This window comes from Tachyglossus aculeatus, chromosome 21, assembly GCF_015852505.1.
Source record: "Tachyglossus aculeatus isolate mTacAcu1 chromosome 21, mTacAcu1.pri, whole genome shotgun sequence".
Classification (NCBI taxonomy): Eukaryota; Metazoa; Chordata; class Mammalia; order Monotremata; family Tachyglossidae; genus Tachyglossus; species Tachyglossus aculeatus.
The window spans coordinates 52090710-52109642 of NC_052086.1; the positions used below are offsets into that span (position 1 = coordinate 52090710).

At 44.8% G+C, this 18933-nt stretch overlaps 1 protein-coding gene across 1 annotated transcript in view; it reads right to left on the minus strand.

Annotated features, from left to right (window-relative positions):
- Positions 1-6176: 6176 nt before the first annotated feature.
- LCMT1 (leucine carboxyl methyltransferase 1) overlaps positions 6177-18933 on the minus strand; it is a 56860-nt gene continuing 44103 nt past the window's right edge. The window contains exons 10-11 of the mRNA XM_038763082.1: positions 8931-9028; positions 6177-6801 (exon numbers count right to left, since the gene is read on the minus strand). Coding sequence (XP_038619010.1) covers positions 6779-6801; positions 8931-9028 — 121 coding nt within the window. The 3' untranslated portion in view covers positions 6177-6778. The remainder of the gene's footprint in view (positions 6802-8930; positions 9029-18933) is intronic.

The following is an 18933-nucleotide window of genomic DNA, read 5'->3' on the forward strand; positions in this document are numbered from 1 at the left end:
CAGCACCTGTATATATGTATATATGTTTGTACATATTTATCACTCTATTTATTTATCTTGTACATATCTATTCTGTTTATTTTATTTTGTTAATATGTTTGGTTTTGTTCTCTGTCTCCCCCTTCTAGACTGTGAGCCCACTGTTGGGTAGGGACTGTCTCTATATGTTGCCAACTTGTACTTCCCAAGCGCTTAGTACAGTGCTCTGCACACAGTAAGCGCTCAATAAATATGATTGATTGATTGATTGATTGGATCTAAGATTGCTAAAAGCTGAGGGAGATGGATTGCGGGCCATTGGATGCCCCGACTGAACCACCCTCTGGACTGTAAGCTCATGGTGGGCAGGGAACGTGACTATTTTTATTTTTCCCTCCCAATCGCTTAGTACTGTGCTCTGCACACAGTAAGCGCTCAATAAATATGATTGATTGATTGATTGATTGGATCTAAGATTGCTAAAAGCTGAGGGAGATGGATTGCGGGCCATTGGATGCCCCGACTGAACCACCCTCTGGACTGTAAGCTCGTTGTAGGCAGGGAATGTGACTGTTTATTTTTATTTTTCCCTCCCAATCGCTTAGTACTGTGCTCTGCACACAGTAAGTGCTCTATAAATATGATTGATTGATTGAACGAACCGGTGTGACAATGACATAATATTTTGTTAGTATGTTTGGTTTTCTTCTCTGTCTCCCCCTTTTAGACTGGGAGCCCACTGCTGGGTAAGGACTGTCTCCATATGTTACCAACTTGTACTTCCCAAGTGCTTAGTACAGTGCTCTGCACACAGTAAGCGCTCAATAAGTACGATTGATGATTGATGATGATGATGACCAAGTCCTTGAGAGGATTCAAAATAATAGGTACAAAACAGTCAGTGTTCTTGAATGACCATTCCCTCTAAACTGTCAGCTCCTTATGGGCAGGGATGGTGTCTGCTAATTCTGTTGCACTATACTTTCCCGAGTGCTTAGTACAGTGTTCTGCACACAGTAAGCACTGAATAAAAACCATTGATCAATTGATTAATTGACCGGGTTATTGGGAATTGGGAAGTGTTCTGTTGGAAGTGAATAGTTCTCTGAATATGGCCTTGATCAATTGATTGATTGACCAGGTTATTGGGAATTGGGAAGTGTTCTGTTGGAAGTGAATAGTTCTCTGAATATGGCCTTGAACTCCTTGGATACTTTAAAAAAAATGTAATATGGAAATAAACGTATTTCTTGCCCGGTGGTCTGCTGGAAGGGAGCTTTGACTCCCAGATGCATGATGAATAACGATGAGCCAAGCCGCGGCGGTGTCTTCATTTCCATCCGCTGCTTCTCCTGGGAAGGGCAGAGGATGAGAAGAGAGAGCATAATCATGCTTTATCAGTTCATCACCCCTCCTTGGTTGGATATTAACTAATTACGGCATTTATACCTTGGCCTCAGAGAATGAGGAATTTGGTTCAACAAGCTCGAAAGGTCATTTCCAAGCAGGGTTCTCTCCAAGCAGCGCTAATAGCTCCAGAAACAGGTGATAGGTAAAATGAAACCTGAAAACAAGTTAACATTACGCTGGTAATGCTCCTGTGCTTTTTTTTTTTTCCTTTGGCCACTAAATGAAGTGTTGGAATTCACTCTCCATGGAACCCCAAACACCCACCCCACCGCCCCCACAGCCTGGAAAGCCCTCCCTTTCCAATCCTTCAGGCCACAGTCCTCACCATCAAATCCCTCCCCTAATCCCCCTTCTTCCAGAAAGATTTCCCCGCTGAATTCTCAACACCCCAAGTCAATTCGACCACCACCTTGGATGCATATTTTTAGGGTATTTGTTCAGCGCTAACTAAGGGCTTCACACTTTTGCTCTCCTGTTTAGGGAGAGAGCGGAGTTAAGACCACAGGACAAGGTGTCAAGAGACTTGTAATAAATGCCATCATTATTATTATTATTATTATTAGTGCCCCTGGCCTACAAGTTAGTTACTCTCTCTGGGCCTCGGTTTCCACCCCTATTTGACACCGTATCTAATCTGCTTCTCCCTGTATCTACTCCAGTGCCGTGCACAGTTAATGCCATCTAGAGAATATACAGAATTAGCCATTTTATTCTGAATTACTTATTCAACTCCACCCTGTTCTCCTATAATGTGATGGTGGTGTGCTCGTAAAACATTAAGGAAACCGCACGAACTGTCCATCCTCACGAACTGTCCCTTCCGACCCCACCGTGCTCGGCCACTAACCCGGCTCACATTGTGTCGCAGACTCTCCCTAATTAATTCCTTATTAACGTCAATCAACCCATCAATGAGATTTATTGAGCACTTACTGTGGGTGAAGCAATGTACTAAGCACTTGGAAGAGTACAATAGAACAGAGCTGGTAGACACGTTCCCCTGCCCACAGAGAAGCAGCGTGGTTTAGTGGCAACAGCGCAGGCTTGGCAGTCAGAGGCCACGGGTTCTAATCCCGACGGCCACTTGTCGGCTGTGTGTGACTTTGGGCAAGTCACTTCACTTCTCTGTGTCTCAGTTACCTCATCTGTAAAAAATGGGGATTAAGATTGAGCCCCGTGTGGGACAGGGACTGTGTCCAACCTGATTAACTTGTGCCTACTCTGGTGCTTAGAACAGTGCCTGGCACATAGTAAGCGCTTAAGTACCATCATTATTATTATTATTACTATTAATGAGCTTACAGTCTAGAGGGGGAGCTCACAGTGACGTTCAACTTTAGAGGAGTGCTAGAAAGGAAACTGAAGCACTTAGAATAGAGCTTGAGCCTTAGTAACAGAGAAAGCAAGCATTTTGGAGAACTGAAGACATTTCATCCTGACGTATTTGGACTATTTCCATGATAAATTTCCAATAGTGATAACAGGAAAAAGAACAGGCATGCCTGCCTCGTCTATTATATTGCTAGCCTCTTGAAAGGTATAGCGCCTGCGTCTTCCTGGGAGTCTCCCAGGCACTTAGCTCATTACTTGGCTGCTCGATAAATACCATGGCCTGAAATAAAAATTAGCAAGATGGCAAGGGCTATCTACCACCATTTGCACTTTGACTGCAAGGTTTTAGTCAGTGGGGAACGTGCTGGGCTTACTCAAATGCTCATCAGTCGATCAATCAAATTTATGGAACACTTACAGCGCCCAGTGGGGAACATGCTGGGCTTACTCATTAAATGCTCACCGGTCAATCGATCAAATTTATGGAACACTTACAGCGCCCAGTGGGGAAATGCTGGGCTTACTCATTAAATGCTCATCGGTCAATTGATCAAATTTATGGAACACTTACAGCGCGCTGAGCACCGTTCCAAGAACTTGGGAGTGTGTGATATAATCAATCAATCAATCAATCGTATTCATTGAGCGCTTACTGTGTGCAGAGCACTGTACTAAGCGCTTGGGAAGTACAAGTTGGCAACATATAGAGACAGTCCCTACCCAACAATGGGCTCACAGTCTAAAAGGGGGAGACAGAGAACAAAACCAAACATACTAACAAAATAAAATAAATAGAATAGATATGTACAAGCAAAATAAATAATCAATCAATCGTATTTATTAAGCGCTTACTGTGTGCAGAGCACTGTACTAAGCGCTTGGGAAGTACAAGTTGGCAACATATAGAGACAGTCCCTACCCAACAGTGGGCTCACAGTCTAAAAGGGGGAGACAGAGAACAAAACCAAACATACTAACAAAATAAAATAGAATAGGTATGTACAAGATAAATAGAGTAAATAAATATGTACAAACATATATACAGGTGCAAAATTTTATCTCAGCACTCTTAGGTGATCTATTCTAGACCCTCCTGGGTATTTACAATCTTTTTTTAGCTCTCATACCAGAGAGGGGATTAGAACCCAGGCCTCCAGCCTTTCAAGGCTGTTACTTTCCCTCTGAGCCACCACAGGGAGTGGGCAGACACATTCTCTGCCCACAATGTGCTTCCAGTCTAAAGAAGGAGACACAGTAAGTGCTCAATAAACAGGATCGATTCATTCATTCATTCAATCATATTTATTGAGCACTTACTATGTGCAGAGCACTGTACTAAGTGCTTGGGAAGTACAAGTTAGCAACGTATAGAGATGGTCCCTACCCAACAGTGGGCTCACAGTCTAGAAGATAAGCGCTGCGAGGCTGAGGGTGGGATGAATCACGGGTGCAAATCCAAGTGCAAGGGTCATGCATAAGGGGGAGGGAGAAGAGGAAATAATAATAATGATGATGGTATTTATTAAGTGCTTACTATGTGCAAAGCACTGTTCTAAGTACTGGAAATGAGGGCTTAGTTGGGGAAGGCCTCTTGGAGGAGATGGGATTTTAGTCAGGCTTTGAAAGTGGGGAGAGTGATGGTCTGCAGGATACGTCAGGGGACTCAACCAATCTGTAGAATTCCATAACTACATTTTCCCCTCCAATTGTGAACCACTTTGAGAGGATAAGCACCCCCAGCGTGACTCAATGGAAAGATCCCGGGCTTGGGAGTCGCAGGTCACGGGTTCAAATCCCATCTCCACCACTTGTCAGCTGTTTGACTTTGGGCCAGTCACTTAACTTCCCTGTGCCTCGGTTACCTCATCTGTAAAATGGGGATGTGAGCCCCACGTCAACCCGATCACCTTTGTGTTTTGCACATAGCAAGCACTTAACAAATGCCATCATCATCATTATTATTATTATTATGTGCCATGGCGGGGAGATTGTGCTGTGGGTGGGTTCCAGGGCATCACATGACAATCTTCACAACCCGATAAGCCAAGTCCCAGAGAAATTGCATCAGATGCATTACAGAAGCAGTATGGTCTGATGGATAGAGTCCTGGCCTTGGGGTCAGAAGGACTCTAATCCCAGCTCTGTCACGTATCGGGTGTGTGACTTTAGACAAGTCACTTTGCTTTTCTGAGCTTCAGTTACCTCGTCTGTAAGAAGGGGATTAAGCCTGTGAGCTCCATGTGGAACCTGGACCGTGTCCAATCTGATATGTTGCCAGCTTGTATTTCCCAAATGCTTAGTACAGAGCTCCGCACACAGTAAGTGCTCAATAAATGATTGAATGAATGAATGTACAAGTAAAATAGAGTAATAAATATGTACAAACATATACACATATATACAGGTGCTGTGGGGAGGGGAAGGAGGTAAGATGGGGGGATGGGGAGGGGGAGGAGGGGAAGAAGAAGGAGGGGGCTCAGTCTGGGAAGGCCTCCTGGAGGAGGTTTTGTTGTCTGTCTCCCCCTTCTAGACTGTGAGCCCGTTGTTGGGTAGAGACCGTCTCTGTATGTTGCCAACTTGTACTTCCCAAGCGCTTAGTACAGTGCCCTGCACACAGTAAGCACTCAATAAATATGATTGAATGAATGAATGAATTTGCTTGTATCAACCCCAGAGCTCAGTAAGGTACCTGTTAGATAGTAAGCGCCTAATACCATTAATACCAGGAGAAGCAGCGTGGCTCAGTGGAAAGAGCCCGGGCTTTGGAGTCAGAGGTCATGGGTTCAAATCCCAGCTCCGCCACTTGTCAGCTGTGTGCCTTTGGGCAAGTCGCTTCACTTCTCCGGGCCTCAGTTCCCTCATCTGTAAAATGGGGATGAAGCCTGTGAGGCCCCCATGGGACAACCTGATTATCTTGTAGCCCCCCAGTGCTTAGAACAGTGCTTTGCACATAGTAAGCGCTTAATAAATGCTATTATTATTATTATTATTATTATTTAAAAAATGCCATGCCCAGGTCTAGCAGGCACTGTAGTGACCACTCTGCTGCTGTCCACAAAGGACCACTCTGCTCTGCCATCCTGCTGCATTTACACACTCGGAAACTTCTTGTCTGAACAGTTCGTGGTGTTGAAGTACCTGTAATACTTGCAGCTTTAATTTCTTTAAATGTCTGCCTTGGCTGGTTTTGGGGGACTAATATTTGCCTCTGGCTTGTGCAGAATGCACATTTGCGGGAGTAACCTTCCCGTCCTCTTTCCTAGCCCCCATTAGACATAGCTTCGCTAGGACATCAGAGATGAGAAATGGATAAACTGCCTGCAAACCTTGGTCACTGGGTGTTGTGATTCCACGAAAGCAGAAAACAGAGGGAGCAAAAGCCAGACGGAGAGGAGCCCACTACACCTCCGACATCCTCACAGACAACACAACCAGAAAGCAGAGTCAAGCCTTCGAAAGATTTCAGACTCCATTTTACTTCAGAAACCTTTCCTACAGGACAGAGGGTTCACAGAGCGAGACGGGAAAATGGCATCCGCCAACGGCAGCCCTGACCTGGAGAGCCGGAATCCCGACCGATTTCACTCACGAGCAAGCCATCTAGGAAAGAAAATCATTCTTCAGCAGTCAGCATCATCCATAAATACCGCCCCAAGGTTCGGCAGCTTTCCCTTTACAAATGCTTACTCTGTGCATCTCCAGAGTCAGCGAGGAAATGACCTGCAGCCCTTCCTTTAGACACAGGAACTTTTGTGAAGGGGAAATATTTCAATTTACACAATTTGACCAACAGGTCCCTGGCAGGGGGAGTGGAAAAATACAAATCTGACGTAGAAACCAATTGCTCACAAAGGCAATCAAGATTTATTAAAACAATGATCAACAGAAAGTGGCGTCGGCAACATCAGCCACTTCAGTCTTGTCGTGATGGGTGATGAACTTGTACAGAATGGAGTTTGCACATGCAGAGTTCCCTCTTTAAAGAATCTTCTCAGCTTCTCTCCCTCAAGAAACGATGGCAGCTTTGGCTCTTGGCTCCGGAGCTTCGGAGGAGAAGCTAAAATGAGACCTCACGAAGACCTGAGGAGAGAAAAACCGAGACAAATCTTCCCAATCAACAACTTCAGCTCATTGTGGACAGGGAACGAGTCTACCAACTGTTATATCGTACTCCCCCAAGCGCTTAGTACCACACTCTCTACACATGTGCACTGACTAGATACCTCTCTGAGTGAGTGACTGACTTGCTTTGTGATCTTGCTTTTTGATCTCTCTGGGCTTATTCTCTACAGTGATAGCGGAGATATCATTGATAAAGAGTTCGAAATTCCACGGGAGAGGGGTTCTAAATACATTCAAAGAAATTAAACATCGATCTTATACACATTTCTGAAACCCTTCTAGTTTATGAGAGGCAGAAAGAAAGGGGTAAGTCATCTCAAAAGCAGCTGAGGAAGAAATGGGCTCAAGTGCAGCACAAAGCTGCAAACATGCAAAATCAACAATGGGCAGTTTGTTTCAGGAGCTGCCTATACCCAAATGTGCAGAGGGTGAGGAACAGGAATTTGCTCCTTTCCAGTGGCTCAGATAATCCTTGGTCCCAACCACAACATTCCCCGATGTTGGTGGGAATACCTTGCATTTGCTCTCAGAGATGGGTAAGGGCAAATCGAGAAGTTCATTTTATTTTCCTTTAATAGCCCCCACCACCACCTTCCCCTCTCAATACACACACACACTCTCTCTTTCTCTCAAATAAACAAGACCTTAGGATCTCCCACCCACCTGCAAGCACCAGTGAAATAGCTATCAAGCAAACACCCTTGGTTACATATGAAACCGCTATTTTAGAGTCAATTTTGAAAGGGAAGAGCAGGGAGAGACTGTAAGCTCGATGTGGGCAGCAAATGTGTCTGCTTTTTGTACTTTCCCAAGCGTTTAGCAGAGTATTCTGCACACAGTAAGCACTCAATAAATACTACTGGAGAGAGAACAGTGTATTGGAATCTCTCTCCTGTCCCCACCAGATATTCTCAACAATTTATAGAAGAGTCACATATAGATACCTGTTCTTCCCTAAAACAAATCTGGTCATCTCCCAACCATGCATCTCAGGGCTGGGGCAATAATAATTTCCACAAAAAGGCAAGCTCCCTTCAATTTTTCAGTACTTGAAAGCAAATTATATTTGCTGCCTGTATAGGCCAACAGATGGCTGACAGGAAGATCAGAGTGCATCTGCATTAAACGAAAAAAAAAAAAAAACCCTAAAAAATTTCCCTGCTGTGAAAGCCTGTTGGGTTTCCTTAACACCAGCTCAAAGCCTCTGCTCCAACTGACCTCTGGGATTAACTCTAAAACCATATCCCCCTCTAGGCTGTTATACCTCTCTGGGCTTTAAGCTCACTGTGGGCAGGGAATGTTGTACTCTCCCAAGTGCTTAGTACAGTGCTCTGCACACAGTAAGCAATCAATAAATCATCATCATCCTCATCAATCGTATTTATTGAGCGCTTACTGTGTGCAGAGCACTGTACTAAGCGCTTGGGAAGTACAAATTGGCAACATATAGAGACAGTCCCTACCCAACAGTGGGCTCACAGTCTAAAAGGGGGAGACAGAGAACAAAACCAAACATACTAACAAAATAAAATAAATATGACTGACTGACTACCCCTCTTATCCATTTTTTGTGCATCAATGCAAATCCCCGGGCAACTGAGAAAAGGCCATCTTGTCTCTCCCATGAGCAAGACTTTAATGGCCAGTAAACTCCACAGGCTGAAAAGGCTACGATGGGGCAGACAGGCCTCTTCTAACCCTAACACTGGTGGCAAACTAACTGGCCCTTCAGCATTTCCATAAGAGGGAGGCCACCACAAAGTCCCTTCACCTGCTGAGTCCACTTTGCCCTGCTCTTCCACTAAGCGTAGAATTTGATTCTGATACGGGAAAGGCAGTTGTGTAGAAGCCAAGTCAGCAGACAGGTAAGGCCTCTTTAGTGCCTCTGCCCAATTATCCTGCTTTGGGACAGTAAGGTCCAGGTGAGCTACAGACAATGCCCAACCAATCCTTCAGATCAGAAGAGTTCCCACCGTCTCCTCTGGATCCAGTCACCCTGAAGTCCTCAACAATCTGGAGAAGTTCATTTTCCTTGCTGGGTATTCTGGAAGCGAAAAGGCAAGCAAAATTCTAGAAAGAATATTCACCCAAATGGTCCCCTCCTTTCACAGCCCAGCAGAGACAGTAATGCTTCATGAGTTGTTCAAGAAGCTCCATTTCATCGAGGAACTCCAGGGACTCTATTCTGTGTGAGGAGAGAAAAAAGGAAATATCAAAATTTCCAATTCCGCATTTACAGACGGTAAAATGATTTCCCTCCATTCCATCCAAGAACATCCTCTCCCCTCCACTGAAAAAAAGGACAAGACTGAAAACTTGAAAAAAAAAGGTTACTCGACACTATTCAAGGACAAAATGAAAGCTTACAGTTCAATATCTGCTAACCAGAAGTCTATATATTTAGAAAAGAACATTTTCCTTTATCATTTAACAAGTGCTGAATTTTCTCTCCTACAAATACCCGGGTAGCGGAAGAGTCACAGCATGTACAATCTATAAATAGGAGATGGGAAGAGGACTCTGGGAGAGCCACCTCAGTTCTGAATGACTCAAATGGCTCTCAAGTGGAGCAAGGGGAGAACATGCAGCTAAAGCAAACAGCAGGAACAAAAGTACTCTCCCACACAAGGGTGAGGGTTGCTCAGCAGGCCAGCCAGGCTAGGATGGCAGAAATTGCCCAACCTGGACTCAGACCGAGATCACCTGTAGTGGGAATAAAGATACCTTTACCTAATGTGCTGAATTTCTCCAAAATGAAATCTGGAGGGCATCCTCTCCTAAGTAGCTCTTGAAAATCCCCCATTCAGTTGTTCCAGGATGGTCAACAGGGCATCCTGAGTATACGAAACTCACGAGCTCAACTTCCTTTATCCCAAAACTCTGACCTCAAGAGATCTGCCATCGTTCTTACCACTTCTGGAGGTTACCTTTCAGCAAAACTGGGAGCTATCAAACTCCCCCCTGGATAACAATTCTTGGACGCTTTAGCCCTTCCCTGAACAGGGCTCAAAAATATGGTCTGAAAACCAATTCACTGGCCGCATTCCTGACTGAACGGCTAGATGAGGTGAAATAAAAGCTCTGTCAGATATCGGCAGAAGAGAGGTCTCCCCTCATTCTCAAGCCCCGGCCCTTGTAAGAGGGCTGTTAGGCGGGAGGCCACAAGGTTTAGGGAGAGGAAGGAGAGGCCGCTTTACTAGCAGAGGCACTGTTAACACTGCTGAGCCAGTCGCAAAAGGGAAGATTGAGGAAGGTAGTATATAGCGGAGGTATGGGGAAGTGGTAGATTCTGGGGAGTAGAAAGGGGTAGAAAGGGAGGAGAGAGGGCATAATGGTTACAGAAAATTCATATCTCCAGATGGGAGGGCTCAAAAGAATACATTCACTCAAATAGTACTTTATTAAAAAAAACAAAACTCTATTGCTGCAGTTCTTGGAAAGCTATCTGACGCAAGGATATGTTTCATCCCCTTCAAACTGGCCAATCCTAGCTCTTGGGCATCTTTCTATTATGAACTGCCCCCTATTCTGAATTCTACTAAAAGGACCATCTTGCCAAATGCATCAAATTCAGATTATAGTATACAAGACAGCTGAGAGCGAGTAAACCTGACAGTGAGCAGAGTGGAACATACAGTTTCACAGAACCACTGGAGCTTCACAAATAATAATAATATATTGATAATACTAATAATACAATCAATCAGTGGTATTTATGGAGCATTTACTGTGTGCAGAGCACTAGAGTAAGCGTTCGAGAGTACACGTTCCCTGTCCACAACAAGCCTACAGTCTGGGGGGAGACAGACATATAAATAAATGTTACGGCTGTGTTGCAGAAGTGTTGTGGGGCTGAGGGTAGGGTGCCTATCAAGTGTGCAAAGGGTACAGATCAAATAATGACATAAGAATAACAATAATAATAGTTAAGTACTTGCTACGTGTCAACCACTACACTAACCACATAAAAGAAACAAGATTGGTAATTACAAGATAACCAGATCAGACAATTCTTGCCCGACATGAGACTCTCACTCTGTGGGAGGGAGAACAGATATTTAATCCCCATTTTATAAATGAGGAAACAGGCACAGAGAAGTTAAGTGACTTCCCCAAGGTCACAGAGCAGGCAAGAGATTGAGCCAGGATTAGAATCCAGGTCTTTTGACGGCTCAAATGACCAATTAATGGCATTTATTGAGAATTTACTGTGTGCCAAGCACTGTACTAAGCACTTGGCAGAGTAAAATAAAATAGAGTTGGTAGATACAATCCTTGCCATTCATTTACTCATTCAATCATATTTACTGAGTGTTTACTGTGTGCGAAACACTGTACCAAGCACTTGGGAGAGTACACTATAACAATAAACAGATGCATTCTCTGCCCACAATGAGCTTACAGTCTAGAGAGGAAGACAGATACTAAAACAAATTATAGAAGAAATGGGAGAGTATGAGGATTTTGTACATAAGGGCTGTGGTGGCTGAGGGTGAGGTGAATATCTAAGTGTCTAGGGAATACAGATCCAGAACAGGAGAAAATGAGGGCTTCAGTCAGGGAAACATTCTTTTAGGACGGCTTTGAAGGTAGGGAGAACAGTAGTCTGACTGATACAAAACAAAGGGAGACGAATTTCCAGGCCAGAGGCAGATGTGGCAGTGGCGAGAGATTTAGGTGCAGTGACTAGGTTAGCATTAGAGGAGCAAACTGGGTGGGCTAGGTGTACGAGGAAATCAGTGAGGTGTGGTAATAATAATAATGGGACTTAAGCACCATGTGCCAAGCACTGTTCAAAGTGCAAGGGCAGATATGTCAATCAGGTTAGACACAGGTGCCAGGGGAGCTGATGGTAAGGCATTTCTGTTTGCCGTGGAGATGGATGGGCAGCCACTGGAGGTTTCTGAGTAGGGGGATGTGGACTGAACGGTTTTTGAGAAAAACGATCTGGGCAGCAGAATGATGTAAGGGCTCGAGGAGGGAGAGTCAGAAGGCAGGGAGGTGACTGAGGAGGCTGACACGGTAGTCTGGGTGGGCTACGATAAGAGGTTGGCTCAGTGGGGTGCTCTTTCCACTAGGACCACTGGTTCCCTAAGCTTGGGGAACCACATCATCATCATCAATCGTATTTATTGAGCACTTACTGTGTGCAGAGCACTGTACTAAGCGCTTGGGAAGTACAAGTTGGTAACATATAGAGACAGTCCCTACCCAGCAGTGGGCTCACAGTCTAAAAGGGGGAGACAGAGAACAAAACCAAACATACTAACAAAATAAAATAAATAGAATAGATATGTACAAGTAAAATAGAGTAATAAATATGTACAAACATATATACATATATACAGGTGCTGTGGGGAAGGGAAGGAGGTGAGATGGGGGGATGGAGAGGGGGATGAGGGGGAGAGGAAGGAAAGGGCTCAGTCTGGGAAGGCCTCCTGGAGGAGGTGAGCTCTCAGCAGAGCCTTGAAGGGAGGAAGAGAGCTAGCTTGGCGGATGGGCAGAGGGAGGGCATTCCGGGCCCGGGGGATGACGTGGGCCGGAGGTCGATGGCGGGACAGGCGACAGCGAGGTACGGTGAGGAGATTAGCGGCGGAGGAGCGGAGGGTGCGGGCTGGGCTGGAGAAGGAGAGAAGGGAGGTGAGGTAGGAGGGGGCGAGGGGATGGACAGCCTTGAAGCCCAGGGTGAGGAGTTTCTGCCTGATGCGCAGATTGATTGGTAGCCACTGGAGATTTTTGAGGAGGGGAGTAACATGCTCAGAGCGTTTCTGGACAAAGATGATCCGGGCAGCAGCATGAAGTCTGGATTGAAGTGGGGAGAGACACGAGGATGGGAGATCAGAGAGAAGGCTGATGCAGTAGTCCAGACGGGAAAGGGGCACATCCACATCCAATGAAAGGGGCCGCAGTGAGGCCCAGGTAACAGCCAACTTGCCAGGACGCCAATTCCAGTCCAGGTTCTATTACCCAGCCCTCTTGCTTCTCTCCTCCTCCTTCCAGCTACCTTCATTTTGATCGGTGCTCTCCAGCACGTCCACAAGTTTGGCAGAAGACAGTAAGTAAAATGTGAAATGTTTGGCAGCTGTGGGAGAGGTTAAAATTATTTGTGCAAATGAGGTTTGGAAACCTTGAGAAGGCACCGCTTGTCCCCAGTGATTGGAAAAGGGCACATTTTGAACCCTTTTTTAAAAAGGGGAGAAGACAGACAGTCATTTCAGGCCAGTGAGCTCAACGCTGACTCTGGAATCGTATCAGAGCAAGTGATCAAACTAGCAATCCGCAGCCATCAGAAGAATAAGAAGTACTACAAAGCACCAATATGGCTTTGTGATGGGTGACTCAGGCCCGGCAAATTTAATCTCCTTTTCGACTGTGAGTCAGGCGACATAGCAATACGAGTCATCTACCTAGATTTCAGAAAAGCTTTTGAACCACCCCACCTGGCTCCTTCCCACACCACTACTATAAAAATTTGATGGCAGTCAAACAGACAGTTGTGTGGCATCTTAAAGTGCAATCCGTTCTGTCACAATGGACATTTTTACCATGACTCGTGATGGAATACAACAGCACAATTAGGGAACAGTCTTCTAACAACGGGCTCCTCTCTGGATAGACAGTCATGTGTTGTCAGATGAAACAGTTTTGTGTATCTGCATAATATCAGATGCTGCGTGTGTACTAACACAATAGCTTCTCTTAATGCGGGGTTCTTCCAGAATCCAATTCCTTGTAATATGGGACAACTGCCTGAATTAATGGATGTGATTATTAAACAAATAACAATTAGCTGAGGAATTAAACTCCTTAGTCAGTCACATTTATTAAGCGCTTACTACGTGCAGCAAGCACGTACTAGGTTCTTTGTTAAAGCTGTATTCTCCTGAGTTGGTAGAATTGTTCCCTGCCAACAATGAGCTTAGAGTTTAGAGGAAAAGACAGACATTAATAAAAATAAATTATGGGCTCTGGGGATGAAGGAGGGTTAAATAAAGGGTGCAAATCCAGCACTCAGTACAGTGCCTGGAACATAGTAAGTGCTTCTATACCATCATTATTAAGTGCAAGGGTGACAGAAGGGAGTGGTAGAAGAAGAAATGAGGGCTTAGGGAAGACCTCTTGGAGATGTGCTTCAATGAGGCCTTGAAGGCGGGGAGAGTGATCGTCTGTCAGATATGAAGAGGGAGGGTGATCCAAGGCCAGAGGAGACGGACAAAAGGTCGGCAGCGACATAGATGAGACTGAAGTACAGTGAGTAGGTTGGCGTTAGAGGAGCAAAGTGTGCAGGCTGGGTTGTAGTAGGAAAGCAAGTAAAGTAGGAGGGGGCAAGGTGTTTGAGTGCTTTAAAGCCGATGGTCAGGAGTTTCCGTCTGACGCGGAGGTGGAGGGGCAACTACTGGAGGTTCCTGGGAGTGGGGAAATGTGGACTGAACGCTTTTGTAGAAAAGCGATCCGGGCAGCAGAGTGAAGTTTGAACTCGAGTCAGGAGAGAGAGAGGCAGGAAGTCGGCAAAGAGATTGACGCCGTAATCAAGGCAGGGCAGGATAAGTGCTTGGATAACATGGTAGCAGTTTGGATGGAGAGGAAAGGGCGGATTTTAGTGATGTTGTTAAGGGCGAACTGACAGGGCTTGGTGGCAGATTGAATATGTGGGTTGAAAGAGAGCGATGAGTCGTGGATAATGCCAGAGTTAAGTGCTTCTGAGCCAAGCAGGATGGTGGCGCTGTCTACAGTGATGGGAAAGTCAGGGGGAGGACAGGGTTTGGGTAGAAAGATAAGTAATTCTGTTTAGGACATGCTAGGTTTAAGGTGCTGGTGGGACAACCAAGTAGAGATGTCTTGAAGGCAGGAGGAAATGCAAGGCCACAGAGAACAGGAGAGATCAGAGCTGGAGATGGAGATTTGGGTACCATCCACCTAAGAGATGTGAAGCCATGAAGTTGAAGCTGAAGCCATGGAAGCAAAGGGAGTGGGTACAGATGGAGAATAGAAGAGGATCCAGAACTGAGCCTTGAAGAACTCCTACAGTTACAGGGTGGGAGGCAGAGGAGGAGCCCGCGAAAGAGACAAGAATGAGCTGCCAGGGTTAGGAGGAGTACCAGGAGGGAACAGTGTCAGTGAAGCCCAAGGTTGAATAATATTTCCAGATGAAAGGGGTGGTCGACAGTTTCAAAGGCAGCTGAGCGGTCGAGGAGGATTAGGATGGGGTAGAGAATGTTGGACTTGGCAAGAAGGAGATCGATCACTGGTGATCTTTGAGAGGGCAGTTTCTGTGGACTGAAGGGGGCAAAAGCTGGACTGGAAGGGGTCAAGGAGAGAACTGGAGGAGAGAAGTGGAAACAGCGGGTGTACATATCTCGCTCAAAGTGTTTGAAGTCAGGGAGGGAGATGGGGTGAGATAAGTGGAGGAAATCATGGGGTCAAGAGGGATTTTCTTGGAATGGGGGAGACATGAGCATATTCAAAGGCAGTGGAGAAAAAGCCCCTGAAGACTGAACAGCTGAAGATGGCAGTTGGGGAGGGAAGGGGCAAGTGCTTTCCTAAGTTGTGAAGGGATGGGATCCTTAGAAAACTAACCCACACAAAAATCAGAAAAAACAGCCCCTGCTCCCTAAGTGAGAGATCCCCACAAACAAAATTAGATATTTGTTCTTTTCCCTCGTAGATGTAGGTCTGAGTACTGGGATTTCTCGATCTTTTTCCTACTGCAACTATTTCATTTAGAGTTCCACTATCCAAAATACAAACACTGGAATTACTTACTCGTGCAGTTTTCATTTCCAGTCACTGATTCTGATACTTGTAATACTTAAATGTGACTTCCTAAAAAAATACAAACAAAGCACTTTGACCTAAAAATCGGTAACAGCATATCTCTTGGGAAGCGGAATGATCTAGGGTTAGCACGCAGGCCAAGAGTCAGAAGGACCTGGGTTCTATTCCCAGCTGTGCCGCTTACTTGCTGTGTGACCCTGGGCAAGTCCTTTAACTTCTCTCTATCTCAGTTACCTAATCTGAAAATGTGAATTAATCCTGTGAGCCCCGTGTGGGACACGGATTGTGTCCAACCTGATTAGCTTATAGCTTCCCCAGTGCCTGGCACATAGTAAGCGCTTAAATACGATTTTTTAAAAAATTCCAAATTCCTGTGCTCCAAGAGATGAAAATAAATTTCACCTTCTGAGCTTATTTTTGGGCACATAACATGTAGGATCTCCACTGAGCTGAACCACAAGGTGGCTATATGACGATATATTCATTCAATCATATTTACTGTGTGCTTACTGTGTGCAGAGCACTGTACTACTCGATATATGTTATAGAAAGAGCAAGGCCTAGTGGAATTGAGTACGGGCCTGGGAGACAAAGGAGCTGGATTCTGATCTCTGCCACTTGCCTGCTTGTGTGACCTTGGACAAGTCACTTAATTACTCTGTGCCTCAGTTCCCTCACCTGTAAAATGGGAATTCAATACCTCTTCTCCCTTCTACTTAGACTATCAGCCCTTCCTGGGACAGGGACTGTGTCCGACCTGATCATCCTGCATCTTACGCAGCGCTCAGAACAGTGCTTGACACACAGTAAGCACTCAAAGACCACAATTATTACCTCCCCTTAATCCAAGTGAGAAGCATAAAGATTATAGTACGTGGTCATCATCATCATCAATCGTATTTATTGAGCGCTTACTGTGTGCAGAGCACTGTACTAAGCGCTTGGGAAGTACAAGTTGGCAACATATAGAGACAGTCCCTACCCAGCAGTGAGCTCACAGTCTAAAAGGGGGAATTGGTTAGGCCAAAAAGAAGTGTGTAGATCACCTTGTGAGAGAGACAAAAATTAATAGTAAAAGATTCTTCATCCATTCATCAAGTAGGGAATCAGAGGGACTTCTTGAGGGTCAGAGTGTACACAAAACAATAAAAACTCAGGGATGACAAGGAAATAGCTGTGAGACTCAACTGAACCTTTGGTTTGCTCTTTAATGAATAATGCACTTTGGAGGTACACAGCCAGATCAGAAGAACATGGAACCGAAGCAGCAGGGCTTAGTGGAATAAGTCCGGGCCAGGGCAGCCAGAGGATCTGGGTTCTAATCCCAACCCCGCCACTTATCTCCTTTGTGACTTTGGGCACGTAACAACTTCTGTGGGTCTCAGTTTTCTCAACTGAAAAATGGGAATTCATTACCTGTTCTCTCTCCTACTTAGACTGTGAGCCCCATGTGAGACAAGGACTGTTTGTGGCCTAATTTGAACCTACCCCAGGGCTTAGAACGGTGGTTGACATATAGTACGTGTTTAAATACCATAAAAAGACAGCGACAAAAAAAAAAAAATCCCATAAGATGTTTTACAGTGAATTAACAGAACTAAACAAATCATGAGACTGTTTGGTATCCACTCAAGACAGCTGAAGGAGCTTATAAAGGGAGCTGTAACTATTCCAAATGAACATTGGCAAATCACTAATCTAACTCCCACCTAGAACAAAGGTTCCAGAGAAAACTATGGAAATTGTAACCTTGTGAGTCTTGCTTCTAGGCTCAGTCCATTGGGGAAACCTAGGATTGATTTAGGAAAAATAAAAACAATCCCACAATGTATTGGGAAATGGGCAAACTGGTTTTTGAACTCATTAATCTGCTGGAGTTCTCTGAAGAGGTCCGCGAGCTTGTGGATAGAGAGGAACCAGTGGATGTGAAACGTTTACACTTTCAAAAAGCCTCTGACAAGGTTCCACACCAAAAGCTTTTTAGTAGAATACAGTAATCACAGGATCGGAAGGAATGTTCTGCCATGGGCAGAAAACTGGTTAGACAGGAAACAAAAGAGGGAGCTAGGAATCAATCGATTACTGAACACCTGTGAGCAAAGCACTGTATAAGGCACTTGGGGTTAGTGGGAAAGGAAACCAAAGTGAAGGATACGAATTAATCAATAGTATTTACTGAACACCTCTGTGCAGCAACCTGAACTAAGCACTTGGGGTTTAGTGGGAGAGGAAGCCAAAGTGAAGGATAGAAATCAACCAATATTTACTGAACACCTGAGTGCAGAACACTGTATTAAGAACTTGGGATTTAGTGGAACAAAAATCAGATAGGAACCAATCGATAATATTTATCGGATAGGAACCAACCGATAATTAATACCTGTCTGTAGAGCACGGTACTAAGCACTTGGGATTTAGTGAGGCTGAAGACAAAAAGGAACCAAGCAGTAATATTTACTGAATACTCCTGTACAAAGGTACAGTAGTACTTAGCACTTGGGAGAGTGAAACAAACATTAGACATGATCCCTCCCCTCAAGGAATTTACAACCTAATGGGGAAAAGGACACTACAGTAAATTATGGAAGGAGGAAGTAATAAGAGTATATAAGGTAAATATACAAATACATAAGAGCTTAGGTGGCACTCAGAAGGGCCGAGGTGGAAGTGCTCTGTGCCTCAGTTACCTCATCTGTAAAATGAGGATGAAGACTGTGAGCCCCCTTTGGGACAACCTGATCACCTTGTAACCTTCCCAGCACTTAAAACAGTGCTTTGCACATAGTAAGCGTTTAATAAATGCCATCCTTATTATTATTATTATAAAGTGGGCAGATTAGAAATTAACTGGGGACTGCCTCCTGGAAGAGATATGATTTTAAAAGGGCTTTGAAGATGAGAAAGACTTAAACAATGAGATCCCTTGAGGTCTGGAGCTAGGACAGACCTAGTTAACATTTCCATAAACGATACGAAGGAGAAAATGCAGAGAGATCTTTGGATGACACCAAGCTCTCCTGGCTGGTGAAACACAGTGCTGTCAAAGATGAACCATGTGGATGGCTCATAGAGCAGAGTAGGTGGGCAGAAGTTTGGCACACGAGCGAGTACAAAAGAATGCCACTGAGGGGGAAAAAAAATCAAAACTGCAGTTATCCGATGATGGCCTAGGAGCTTTCAGACAAATTGGGGAAGAGATCTTGGGGTCATTATCAACAGTTCTCCCAAATTGTTAGCTAAATAACAATAATAATAATAATTTATGGTATTTTTTAAGCTCTTACTGTGTGCCAGGCACTGTATTAAGCGCTGGGG